General features: G+C 42.8%; 1 protein-coding gene across 2 annotated transcripts in view; it reads left to right on the forward strand.

Moving 5' to 3' along the window:
• The window catches only part of ARG2 (arginase 2), a 57,565-nt gene that overhangs the window by 11,275 nt on the left and 31,835 nt on the right, over nt 1-14,455 (forward strand). For both annotated transcript variants that reach the window (XM_015143926.3, NM_001261253.1), the window contains 1 exon segment: nt 13,524-13,701. In XM_015143926.3, coding sequence (XP_014999412.1) covers nt 13,524-13,701 — 178 coding nt within the window.

A 14,455-nucleotide genomic window follows, 5' to 3' on the forward strand; every position in this document is an offset into this window, starting at 1 on the left:
TTGAACTCCTGACCTTGTGATCTACCTTCCTCAGCCTCAAGTGTGAGCCTCTGCACCCGCCCCATGTAGCATGTAGAATGTAGTCTATTCTAAGAGGTTATGCTCCCAGCTAAAAGCCTTTTCTCTGTGGAAAAAGGGAAGAATGAATTTTGGGTAACTAACACTCGGCAGTGCCTCTACCTATACTCTAGACCCCCTCCCCTCCGACAGTCCCTGCTCCAGCATTATCCCTCCTCTCACCTCGTGTCATGGCTCTTCTCTCCTAACCTGTCCTTTTGGTAATTAATTGTGCAACCCTTACCCTCCACCATCCCCCTTGACCTTAGGTAGCCCTCTAGCTGTTGTCCAGTTATTTTGTTTTTCTTCAGAGCCGACTTCCTGGCTTTCTCATTGCCCTTTCACATTTCAGCTTGTTATAATGTGGCTTCGTAGGCCATCATTGCAGTAAACCTAGTATTGCTGCAGTATCTGACCTACTTCCTAATAAGATGAACAGTATAATATTCACTTTATTTACACCACTAATCTTGCTTTCTTTATTGAAACCAACACTATTCTCTCTTGGCTTCAACTTTTCAAATTCCTCTAGTAAATCCTTTCTTTTTTTTTTTTTTTTTTTTTTGAGACAGGGTCTCACTCTGTCACCCACGCTGGAGTACAGTGGTACAATCTCAGCTCACTACAGCCTCGACCTCCCAGGCTCAAGCGATCCTCCCACTTTAGCCTCCCAAGTAGCTGGAACTACAGGCACATGCCACCACACCAGCTAACTTATTTTTTTTAGAGACAGGGTCTCACTATGTTGTCCAGGCTGGTGTTGAACTCCTGACCTCATGTGATCCTCCTGCCTCGGTCCTTCCAAAGCGTTGGGATTACGGGTGTGAGCCACTGCATCTGGCCTACATCCTCTTTTTCTACCTACTCCTTACATGTTGGTGTTCTCAGGATTCTGTCCTTGATTCTCCTGCTTTATCCTGTCTTGGTTGGCAATTTGCTTCCATGGCTTTACTGTCACCTGTATGCTGATGCCACCCAAAGTTCTATTTTTTTTTTAAATTTTTTGAGACAGGGTCTTGCTCTGTCATCCAGGCCAGAATGCAGTGGTGTCATCTTGGCTCACTGCAGCCTCTACCTTGTGGGCTCAAGTAATTCTCCCACCTCAGTGTCCCAGGTAGCTTGGACCATAGGCTTGTGCCTCCATGCCTAGCTAATTTTGTTTCTTTTTTTCTTTTTGTTTTAGATATGAGGTCTCACTGTGTTGCCTCAGGTTGGTCTCAAACTCCTGGATGCAAGCAATCTTCCCGCCTCAGCCTCCCAAAGTGTTGGGATTACAGGCATGAGCCACTATGCCCAGCAAAAACTGTATCTCTAATACTTATTTTTCCTCCTAACTGCAAACCTGTATACAGATGTCTTCCATGCAGCTCATCTTTTTAACTTTTTGTTATGGAAGTGTTCAAACATAATGAAAGTAGAGATAGTAACATAACTGACTTGATATATCCATCAGCCAGCATCATCACCAATACGAGGCAATGTTTTTTACACCACCTCCAGACCATTTTGGAGTAAATCAGATATCTTGTTTCATGGACTGGACAGCATCTTTTATCACACACAGTGTATCCTAACTTTATTATGGCAACTCAGAAGGGAAACAGACTTCTCGTATCTTAACATAGGAGGTGGTTTTGCAAATTGGAGCAAGGTGCTCACCATCTGTACCCATGGGAGTTAGGCTCTTACCCTTCTGTAGGAACTGAGAGGTTGAGGCACTATCTCCCTAAATGTGTGCATCTCCAGGACATGGCTCCCTGGGTCCTTGAAGAAACATTCCTGCGTTGTGAGACTTGTGAGAGGCCTATTTAGTCATTGTGAAGATTCACATAAGTTTGAAAAGCATAGAGAAATTATGAAATAAAAGGAAGGGAGGTCTCTTTCTTTATTTTCAACAGGGAGAATTAAGCCTCTTAATTTTTAATTAGTATTATTCACATTGCCTGATTAAGTTACACTTTTTAGGTTTCTTTTTTTTTTTTTTTTTTTGTATTTAAGTTTGAGTTGAATTCAAGTAAGGTCCATATTGCTTTATATTTTAAGACCTTTATAGGTTCTCTTTTTTTTTTCTTCTTTGCAGTTTATTTGTAGAAGAATCTAGGTCATTTGTCTGCAGAATTTCTCTGTTTAGAGCCCTGTGTTCTACGACATGTTCTATGATGATGTATACTTCATCAGAGGTGACATTTCAGTGATGCTGTGAGCCACTGACTATTGCCTAGAATTATCCACTAACCTGTCTCCATGTACTTTCAACAGGATAGTCTCTAACATGTCAATGTCAATATATCCCAGACTGAACTTACCATCTTCTCCCTCCCTTCCCATGTCCCTCTATTGCTAGACTCTCTGTTCCCTCTCATTTCTTTCTTTAGCTTCCTGTGGCACTTTGCTTCTCCAGGTCATTTTCTACACTGCTGTCTGAGCACTAGATCCAAAATGCAGATTTGATTTGTCTTCCTGGCTTAGAAACCATAGTTGTTCCCCACCACATTTAGGATCTGGGCCTTGCCCCCTCCTCCTGCCACATCTCTTTGCAGTCCTCTAGGTGCACTCTGGGTTCAGAGGAATTGTGCATTTTTCTATAGGGCTGAAGGTATTCTCTCCTCTGCAGTAAGCATTTCCTCCTCCTCTCTTATTCCTGGCTAATGTCTTCCAGACTCAGATATTGCTGCTTCTGAGAAGTTCTCCTGACCCTTCTCTTCCTGGATCTCTGTTCCCGCCACACCCTTTGCACAGCTGGTTCATAGCAGTTAGCACTGGGCTGGGCTGCCACTTTCTCTGCCTGACATCTCACCAGCCTGTGAGCTCCTTGAAGTCTGCACCATACCTTTATTTCTGCATCCCTAGGATTTGGCGGAGTGCTAGGCACACAGTATACTTTTGTCGAAGGAAAAGAGGGAGCAAAGCATCTTAGCTTTCTCCTGTAACTTCATTCACATCACAACCCTTGATGAGTCTTCCTGAACCAGTATTTTGTTTCTCTGAAAATGATCTGCTACTTAGAAGCCACCTGGTCTCCCAGATTTTTAAAAATGTATGACTCAAAGGATAACTGCCATATATCAAACTTTAACTCTTGCAAGCTAAATACTAGTAGGGGCCGGATGTGATGGCTCACACCTGTAACCCCAGCACTTTGGGAGGCCAAGGTAGGTGGATCACTTAAGCCCAGGAGTTCAAGACCAGCCTGGGTAGCATGGCAAAACCCTATCTCTACCAAAAAAAAAAAAAAAAAAAAAAAAAAATTAGCTGGGTGTGGTAGTGCGCTTCTGTAGTCCCAGCTACTTGGGAGGCTGAGGTGGGAAGATGGCTTGAGCCCAGGAGACGGAGGTTGCAGTAAGTTGAGATCACACCACTGCACTCCAGCTTGGGCAACAGAACCAGACCCTGTCTCAAAAAAAAACCAAAACAAAAAAAAAAAACAAAACAAAAAACGCTAATAGGTAGTAATGACGAGTTATTGCTCCCTTTTTTGAGATACATTTTTAAACCGGGACAGCAGTAGATAATGACTGCTTTCTTCAAGTAAGGCTGACCTCTAGTTAGTTTAGACAGATGTGGCATTGTTATTTTAATATCCAAATTAGTACAATTCAGAGGCAGAACCTAAGAGATTACAGTGGTTGACTTAAATAATTTAATCTTTGAATACATTTACTTATCCCTCTCTATTAATGACCAAACCTTGAAGGAAGGAGATGTTACAAGGGCTGGTTGGAGCTGTCTCCTCTGGAACTCTGAAGAAATGAACTGGGACAGATATCTCAAGACACATGGTTCTTTGGCTGGGTGCACGGTGGCTCACACCTGTAATCCAGTATTGAGAATAAATATATGTGGTAATGCTCAGCTTTGAAGGGAAGAAAAATGGACCCTTTCTGGCTCCCTCCTCTATGCCAAGAGAAGAGAACCACAGCCTAGAAAAAGAAGTAGAAAACACCTTCCTGTGTGACCCAAGAGTTGAGTACTGCAGGTTGTGGCATTGTGGTTAGGGATTTCAGAGAAGCGGTGTTCTAAGATTTACTTGGCCTTGCCTTTATATTCTTTTATAGGGAATGCAGGAAATTCAAACTATGTGTGAGAGCAGGACTCTTTAAGAGTCGTTCCAGTGAGAAATCAGTGGGTCTGCATTTGTTTGCCACTTCTTTTTTTTTCTAGTAGGGATGGGGTCTTGCTATGTTGCCCAGGCTGGTCTTGAACTCTGGCCTCAAGCAATCCTCCTGCCTTGGACCCCAAAGTGCTGGGATTACAGGCGTGAACCACCACGGCCAGCCTGTTTGCTACTTCTCACCAGAAACTGTTTTATTAAAATGACATAGCAATATTACAGATTTTGGGAAGTCTTAGGTTACACCATCAGTTTCAAGAAAAAGGAAAAGGATAGGGTGGGGAGAAAAACCACAAAGATGCCTCATCCAGTTGAACTAATCTGTAATCTCTAGCATGTGTCAGGTCTTTCCTTGTTATCTCATTGAAACCACTATGTGAGGTAGGACAGGTTTAGAAACTGAACCTGACTAGAGATCTGGACTGTCCTAGGAAGTTAGTGGGCAGATGGCAGGGCTTCTTTTCTTTGCATCCAGTGTAGCATTTGGCTAACTGAGGCTGTCTGAGTATTCTGTGCTTTCAGCCCAAAGTAGTAGGGAATGCAGTCTGCTGCTTTGAGGTTTCTTGGGCAGACTCACCAGGATGCTAGCCCAGGGTCTGGGGCAGGGAGCTACCCATCAAAACTGGTAATTTGCAAAGCTGTAGTCACCAGCCTGATGTGTCTTTTTAAAAATTCTTTCTGGAACAAGGCAGAGTGTAACCATTATTATTATTTTTTTTTTTTTTTGAGATGGGGTCTCACTTTGTCTCCCTGGCTGGAATGCAGTGGTGCGATCTCACCTCGCTGCAATCTCTGCCTCCTGGGTTCATGTGATTCTCCTACCTTAGCCACTCAAGTAGCTGGGACTACAGGCATGTGCTACCATGTCCAGCTAATTTTTATATTTTTAGTAGAAACAGGGTTTCACCATGTTGGCCAGGCTGGTCTCGAACTCCTGACCTCAAGTGATCCACCCGCATCAGCCTCCCAAAGTGCTGGGATTACAGGTGTAGAGCACTGCACCAAGGTGTAAACAATTTTCAAACATCACATGCTCTAAAGAACAGTATTTTATTCCTGGGGACTGTTGCTATTTCTTCTTCTTGTTAGCTACTGGAAAGACTGAAGTTTTATCAACATGTTAATAATAGCAGGTCTTGTCTTCTCAGAGGAGCTCAACAGTCTCGTTCTGAATGGATATGGTTATGTGACTTCATGAAGCCAGAGCAATCCTCCTCTTACCTCCACCCCTGCCTGTGCTGGAACCGGGTTCTAGGGTGTACTAGGGTGCCATCAGCTGACAGTCTGTCTGAGAAAGCCTGAGCTGGCTCATCATGGTCTACAGGTGCTCAGAGGGGTGTACATTCCAAAGCCTATCATTAGAAGATGACAGCATCTGTTCTCCTTAGGCAAGAAGGACAGATGTAGCTGGAGAGCCAATTAGCAGGAAACATATAACTGGTGTTGTAAATCATCTCAGTTACTATCTTGAACTAAATTTTCAAGTGTATTTTGTATTCATATATATATTTTAACTCAAGGATCACATTCATGCAAAGGCATCTATTAACACCATATTTGTATCATTTGCTCTCGAGGTTAACGCTGGTGTATGTTAGATGGATATGTTCCAAAGTGACTGGCCTGGATCCCCACAGTCACTTTCCTTGAGTCCCCAGTGCCACTATCTGTGCCCCTGTCTTTCTCAGTCATGGTCCTCACTGCCTCTGAGAAACCTATCTGTCATAGAGGCAACATGAGAGCAGAGTAGGGAAGCAGGAGATGTTACAAGGGCTGGTTGGAGCTGTCTCCTCTGGAACTCTGAAGAAATGAACTGGGACAGATATCTCAAGACACATGGTTCTTTGGCTGGGTGCACAGTGGCTCACACCTGTAATCCAGCACTTTGGGAGGCTGAGGCGGGTGGATTGCCTGAGGCCAGGGGTTTGAGACCAGCCTGGGCAACATGGAGAAACCTTGTCTCTACAAAAAAATACAAATTAGCCAGGTGTGGTGGTGCATGCCTGTAGTCCCAGCTACTCTGGAGGCTGATATGTGAGAATTGCTTGAGCCTGAGAGGTTGAGGCTGCAATGAGCCATGTTTGTGCTACTGCACTCCAGCCTGGGTGACAGAGTAAGATCATCTCAAAAAAATAGAGACAGGGTTCTTGAGGTTGTACAGTCTTTGGGAGTTAAATGCACCAAATAAAATTCAGATCTCTGCATTTTATTGGTAGTAACCAAATGAGTTTACCTAAACAACAGTCTCTCCAAAGGTTATTGCCCAAATTACATTTTATGGATAATAGAAATTCTACTTACTTCAAATGGCCTGAATTAACCCCGGCATCCCCCATTCCCCACCCTTCAGTTTGGACTTCTAGTAACATTGCAACTTTATTTTTAATAAGCTAGTATTTCAGGTACAACCTTGTTCTAACAATTAGCAGTCGCATCCCTTTAAAATTCCAGGAATTCGGCTGGGCGTGGCAGCTCACACCTATAATCCTTGCACTTTGGGACACCAAGGCGGGTGGATCACCTGAGGTCAGGAGTTCCAGACCAGCCTGGCCAACATGGTGAAACCTGTCTCTACTGAAAATACAAAAATTAGCCGGGCATGGTGGCAGGCACCTGTAATCCCCGCTACTTGGGAAGCTGAGGCAGGAGAATTGCTTGATCCGTTGGGTAGAGGTTGCAGTGAGCCAAGATCGTGCCAGTTCACTCCAGCGTGGGTGAAAGAGCAAAACTCCATCTAAAACGAACAATTTAAAAAATTTTTAAAATTAATTTCCAAGAATTCCTTTTGCATGGGGCTAAATCTGCCATGTATAATATTTGAGTCTGTAATTTTAAAAGCCATTAGTACCCTCTCAGCACCAAGTGAGGATGCAGAGTCTTTGTTTTTCTCCTGATTTCACTGATTTGTTATTCCTGACAAGTCACAAACATTTCTATCCTATTCATATGTAGAAACAATTTGGAAAAACTGCACACTAAGAGGCCCCTAGCTTTTCTCCATGTCTGTTATTCTACCAATGGGCTGCCTGTGGCTCAGCAGACCCTACTGTGTGTCAGCCCACTTTGAAACCCATCTCTCTTGACTTGCTAAGAGCCCTGGTAGCAACAGGGGTCACAGCAGTAAGGAGAATGGGATAGTCTTATGCTGTCAAATAAAATAAAATAAAAAATAAACCTCACTCATCAATTATATATGAGTCTCTAACCAAAGGGTGATTCAGCTGCTGTTAAACAGTTGGAGCTATTTAGCCTTGCTGAAATTCTTCCTCTGCAATGTGTGGATAGTGATACCAGCAGAGGATGCGAGAATGCGCACCTATCTGTAGAATGTGTAGCACAATGTGGTGTGTAGAGGCAGACAATTATTATCCATTTCCTGTCTCTGGCTTCTTTCAGGGATTTACTCACTAGCCCTGAAATAGAAGTGCTGTTCACAGATATTGCTAAGGTCAGGTAAGCCTGTTTTGATTTCTTCCTTACCGCCTGGTTGCATCATTCTGTTGATGCACTTGTGTTCTTGTTCCACTCTGATAGAGCCTGGAGAGGTTTATCAAGGCCAAAGGTAACATCTGGGGCCTGAAAGATCAGAGTGTAGTACTCGGTGGATTTTATTACCAGCACTCAGGAGAGAACCTACAAGGCTGTGCCAGTGTATAAACAGTAAGTGAAAAATGAGAGCCTTTCACATTGCTTCCAAATCTGTTTGACATGAGAACTTCCTTGAAGTTTCAGGCTCCTCTTGTCCTACAATGTCCTCTTAAAAGAGAAGAAAGAGCAGCAATGAAACACTAGGTCTCACCTGACCTGGACTTACAGATGAGCTGACTTGATGCACAGTTAGAGAAAGGGAAAGTTCCCTCAGGCATAACAGCCAGACACATATTCCTTACACATTACAATGTTTGCATTTTTCATCATTACCCTAAGCTTCATGAAAAATTAGCGAGACCATTTCTTATGACCTATGAACCAGAAGAATTTGCCACAGCACCCTGATAAAGAAATAGCTTTAAGGCTGGGCATGGTGGCTCATGCCTGTAATCCTAGCACTTTGGGAGGCTGAGGTGGGAGGATCACTTGAGGTCAGGAGTTCAAGACCAGCCTGACCAACATGGCGAAACCTTGTCTCTACTAAAAATACAAAAATTAGCTGGGCATGGTGGTGCACGCCTGTAATCCCAGCTACTTGGGAGGCTGAGGCAGGAGAACCCCTTGAACCTGGGAGACGGAGGGTGTAGTGAGCTGAGATCGCACCATTGCACTCCACCCTACTCGAGTGACAAATCAAGACTCTGTCTCCAAAAAAAAAAAAAAAAAGAATAGCTTTAATATTACCCAGTTCATCCTGCTCTTACAAAATGTTAACATCCCATCAGCCTCCTCACTCCTCTTAAGAAAAAAAACTGTAGCAGATGGGTCACAATTCATGTTTTCTACAACAACATACTAGAACCAGGATTCAGATAATCCTAGAACTAGGGTTCTGTTCTACCAGTCCTTTGGGTACCTCAATACTATTGGCACAGTGGGCATTAGAGGAGAAAGCTCTTAAGAGGTGACATCAGGCTGGCATATATTTGTTGATTCAGTTCTGTAATTAGAATAGTTTAACATAAATTTGTAATCCTAGAGCAACTTTCATATTTTGTTCTTAAAGGTTATGGCAGTAGAATAAAAAAGTACTCACTGTGGCATAGATTGCTAGCTATCCACCAAAATCCATTCTCACTCTCTTCTGGACATAAGCTAGACCTGCATTTGCTGGCCAGTGCCAAAAGTGAGCAGGAGTAATGTGCCACTTTCAGGCCAGAGTCTTGAAAAGAGGAGGTGTGCTTTCTCAGTGCTTTCTTTCTCTCCTGCTGCCTTGAACCTGGAGAGACCTAGACTTAGCCACACAGATGGCAAAGTCCTAGATATGGGAGCCATAAGCCAGGTCTCTGAATTACCACATAAAGGAAAGCCTCCTGCTGACCTGGAATACCTACCCTGGATGCTAAACGAACAAGAAATAAACTGTGTTTCAGCCATTATTTGGGGGGAGTTGCTATGGCAGTTAATTTACTCTAATAACCTTACTTAATATTATGTATTATGCTTATAACTAGGCCAGGCATGGTGGTTCACACCTGTAATCCTAGCTCTGTGGAAGGTCATGATGGGAGAATTACTTGAGCCCAGGGTTGGAGACCAGCCTGGAAAACACAGTGAGACCCTGTCTCTACTAATAATCCAAGAAAAGGGGAAAAAAAAGATTAAAGTCTAAAAGGATACAGTAGTAAAACCTGGGGAGTAGGTTTGGGACCTCTGTTATACACGTTATCATCCAATTTTACAGAGAATTTCAATTGCCAGTAAGGGAAGGAGGGGGAAGAAAGCAAAACAGTGCAAGTACAAACTATTTGTCATAGGAGTTCTTCTTTGACACCCCTGATCCTCAGAGAACTTCCTTTGACTCCTTTAGGACTCATTGTCACAAGTCCTTACGTGGCACTGAAACTGTGCAGATTATAGAGCAGAGTTGGTTCTTCCTGAATATTCTAGGGGGGCAAAAAAAGAGCAGAGTTGGGAGCAGGAAGGTAGGCCACTCAGGCAGGGCCTTTCAAGGTATTAATCCCTTTAGAGGGGGCTGGCCCTTAGCTTTGTGGATGCAGAAACACAAGGTTGCTGAGTGCATAGCTCATCAGGCTTTCAGACCCACAGACTCATGCTAATGGTGCTGGATCAACCTAAGTGCCCATGCATAATTATGTGAAGCAGTAGTCCTTCCAGCGTCCACTGTCTAGAAGCTCTTGCCCATATTAAGGCATGTAGGAAACCAACTGAATAGCCAGAAGGCTGTTTGGTGAGATGGCATCGGAGTAAATGGAGTCGGACAATGTTGACAGAATCCACTACCCAGGTTGGGAATTAATCTGATGAACCCCCGACAGAAGTTAGTACCCTTCTAGCACCTGTAATGAGAGCAGAGTGATGGCCTGAATTAGCGACCAAAATCCTATGAAATTCAATCTCTCTTCCTGGGGAATATTGCTGTAAGATTGCCAAATTCTCTTTAGGTTCATTTTTTAGGCTTTGTGCAGCTTTTTTCTAATACAAGTGAGTACTGTTTTCTCTCACGTTTATCTGAGTCTACATCCTGGTTTGCATGATTGGACTTGGGTAGTCCCCAAGTTCTGTGACATATCCACTGGATTGAGCACTTTAATTCCCCTGTGTTTCTTCTTGGTCATATGAGGATTGAATGAAAGCACTTGGCAAATAGTTCTGAAAAGTTAGTTAATATTATTTAACTCCAGTTTGGGGCCTTTTATATGACTATTCCTTAAAGTGCAATGACCAAAATATAAATTTATAAAGAGTATAAATCTGTTATAATTGTACACCTAATACTATAAATCAGCAGGCATACCCTGGTGTCTTACATCTAATAAGAACCTAATGGTTGATGTGATTTAAGGAGAGTGCTGAGATAAACATGGAGGTGAAAGTAGAAACATCCAGGAATTGTTCAAGATCTGTGCAGTAGGCTGGGCGCGGTGGCTCATGCCTGTAATCCCAGCACTTTGGAAGGCTGAGGCAGGCGGATCACTTGAGGTCAGAAGTTCGAGACCAGTCTGGCCAACATGGCAAAACCCTGTCTCTACTAAAAATACAAAAACAAATTTACCGGGCATGGTGGCACACACCTGTAATCCCAGCTACTCAGGAGGCTGAGGCAGGAGAATTGCTTGAACCCGGGAGGTAGAGGTTGCAGTGAGCCAAGATTGTGCCACTGCACTCCAGCCTGGGTAACAGTGCAAGACCCTGTCTCAAAAACAAAACAAAACAAAAAGTCTGTGCAGTCCAGGATTGAGTTGTCAACAGAGTAAAGACTTGATATTGACTTGAAGGTTAATTAAAACTTTCATTCTCTTAAGTCTAAAGTATCTTCTCCATATTTTGAGATTTGGTGAAGTCCATAATGACTTTACTCATACCTTTTTGTCTTTTTTTTTTTTTTTGAGACGGAGTCTCGCTCTGTCGCCCAGGCTGGAGTGCTGTGGCCGGATCTCAGCTCACTGCAAGCTCCGCCTCCCGGGTTCCCACCATTCTCCTGGCTCAGCCTCCCGAGTAGCTGGGACTACAGGCGCCCGCCACCTCGCCCGGCTAGTTTTTTGTATTTTTTAGTAGAGATGGGGTTTCACCGTGTTAGCCAGGATGGTCTCAATCTCCTGACCTCGTGATCCGCCCATCTCGGCCTCCCAAAGTGCTGGGATTACAGGCTTGAGCCACCGCGCCCGGCTTTGTCCTTTTTTTAATAGAAGATTTTTATAGATGTTTTATTTGGTTCACATTTTTCTCTTGGTTCACAATGTCTTTGGCCTGTTGTCATATTTTTCTCCTCCTACCCCTGCCCCCACTACCTTTTTATCTAGTTGTCTGGATCTTCTCCAGGTCAGGGCCTTTTATACGACTATTCCTTAAAGTGTAATGGCCAAAAGATAAATACAGAATTCTTGCTGTAGGTGTATCTTACCTTTAAGAATAGGTCTGGGTGACACAAGGGCTGGGGAGGAAAAAGAGAATAGGATAAAGTTTTCTGTCTTGTTTCCAATATCTCTTGGTAGCAATTTGGCCTCATGGGTTTTTGTTATGGTCATTTTTTATTTTTATATTTCCTCAGAATTTTGGCTTTGGATCGAGTTTGGGTTCAAGAGGTAAAGCTCAAAATTATAATTTAAATTCATGATGAGTCTATGCTGCTCTTAATCCAAACCTTTAACACAAATCTCTGCCAATATTAAGATATGCCATGTCTACCTTGTTACTGCCCCTTCCCCACCAATACTGGGACCCTAAGAATACAATCTATGTCAATGTTCTGTTCTCTGATAGTTCAGATCCCTGTTTGATGGAGTCAGATTATTTAGTTCTCACCCTAAATGTAGCATCCAACTTAGGTGGGAAAATATTCAAAGCTGTGAGAATATAGCACTAGTTCTTAAAGTGCTGGACTCATGAGGAATTCCTTAGGAGACAAATTGCATAGTAAAGGATAGAGGTTGAGCATCCCTAATACAGAAATCTAAAATCGGAAGTCTTCCAAAATCTGAGACTTTTTGAGCACCAATATGACATTACAAGTTACCCTGAACACACTGTATTAATGGTATGCCATATTTTCTGCTGTTAAGTACCTATGTGTGAAAAAGCAAGAAAATTACTGCCTATCAGTAGCATATAAATTCACAGTCAGGAAGATGGTGATGCCAAACAATCAGATTGTCCACATGGGTGGCTGTGATAGTGACACCTTTGTTTTCTGATGGTTCAGTGTGCACAAACTTTGTTTCATGCACAAAATGATTTAAAATATTATATAAAATTACCTTCAGGTTATGTGTATAAAGTGTGTATGAAACCCAAGTTTTGTGTTTAGACTTGAGTTCCATCCCTAAGATTTCTCAATATACATAATGCAAATATTCCAAAATCTGAAAAAATAAAACAAAAAGTCTAAAACACTTCTGGTCCCAAGCCTTTGGATAACGGGTACTCAACCTGTGCAAACTCTGGAGCCGGATGGCCTAGATTCGGATCCTGATTCTGGCACTTAACAGCTGTGTAACTTGGGTGGTTACTTCTCTTTGGCTTCAGTTTCCTCATCCACAGAATAAGCACATTTTAGTTGCCTCACAGAATTGTTCTGAGTCTTAAATAAGAATATATGTTGAGCAGTTAGAACAATGCCTGGGATCTTGGAAATAATCAATAAATGTTAGATATTTCTTTTAGGATGTTTCAGATTGGCTTTTTATTTATAAAAGATTGTAAAATGTTAATTTCTTGGCTAGGCATGGTGGCTCATGCCCATAATCCCAGCACTTTGGGAGTTTGAGGTGGGAGGATCAGTTGAGGTCAGAAGTTCGAAACCAGCTTGGGTAACATAGCAAGACCTCATTTCTACAAAAAGAAAGTTTAAAAAAAAAAATGAGAATCTCTGTGTATTTTTGCTAACTTAATAGTACTTAATTTCCTTTAAAATTGTTGGTTCTTAATTTTCTTTAAAATTGTTGGTTCTTTTTGATATTTTACTTCTACTCTATCACTCTGGAATATCTGAGGTCTAACTGTTAACCATTTTTTTATTGTTGGGTTAAGTCAATTGACATCTCTTAGTTCCAGTTTCCAACATCTGCAAAACTATTCATAATAGGATCAAGATAATCTTCCCACAGTCATTTGACATTTTAAATTTTGCTGTGACAAAATGATTATGATGTGTACTTTGTCACATATTATCATTGTGGCCCAGGCTAGTAAGAGTTGGAGATAGCACAGAAAATTCATCTTGCCATCCCTCATTTGTTTCCAGGCTGCCACCTAAAAGACTTTGGAGATTTGAGTTTTACTCCAGTCCCCAAAGATGATCTCTACAACAACCTGATAGTGAATCCACGCTCAGTGGGTCTTGCCAACCAGGAACTGGCTGAGGTGGTTAGCAGAGCTGTGTCAGATGGCTACAGCTGTGTCACACTGGGAGGAGACCACAGGTAAGCCGGGAGCCAGGGGTGGTGAGGGACTGGATTACATGGTGCTTTGGGCTCATCACTTAGCTTCTTTACCTGTTTCCTTATCTGGAGAAAAATACTCTACAGAATTTTTAGGGTAGATATTAAAATAAACAGCATTTAAACGCCTAAGATCCTGAGCTGCTGAAGGGGCACTGTGGCTTTCTTTGTATGACACATTGTATAGTAAGAAAAGTACATTCAGACACAGCAAGTTCAGAGGTTCAACTGCCTAGGCAAGGTTCCTAGGCACTGTGTTACATGTTTGTCTCCTGGGAAGCTTTCTTGAGACACTATCTTTTGACTTTGGAGAATTAGAAAGGTCCATTGATAGGCTGAATTTGAGAGTTTTTGTTAGCATTTCTGCTAACAGAACTGTTAGAAATCCCCTTTGGCATGTTACTACATTTTCTTTCTTTCTTTCTTTCTTTTTGAGACAGGGTCTGGCTCTGTCTCCCAGGCTGGAGTACAGTGGCATGATCTCGGCTCACTGCAACCTCCACCTCCTGTGCTCAAGTCATCTTCCTACCTCAGCCTCCCAAGTAGCTGGGACTACAGGTGCACACCACCATGCCTGGCTCATTTTTGTATTTCTTGTGGAGAGGGGGTTTGGCCATGTTGCCCAGACTGGTCTTGAACTCCTGAGCTCAAGCGATCCTTCCACCAAGGCCTTCCAAAGTGCTGGGATTACAGGCGTGAGCCATTGTGCCCAGCCATGCATACATTTTCTGCCTCC

The sequence above is a fragment of the Macaca mulatta genome, chromosome 7, assembly GCF_049350105.2.
Source record: "Macaca mulatta isolate MMU2019108-1 chromosome 7, T2T-MMU8v2.0, whole genome shotgun sequence".
NCBI classification, from domain to species: domain Eukaryota; kingdom Metazoa; phylum Chordata; class Mammalia; order Primates; family Cercopithecidae; genus Macaca; species Macaca mulatta.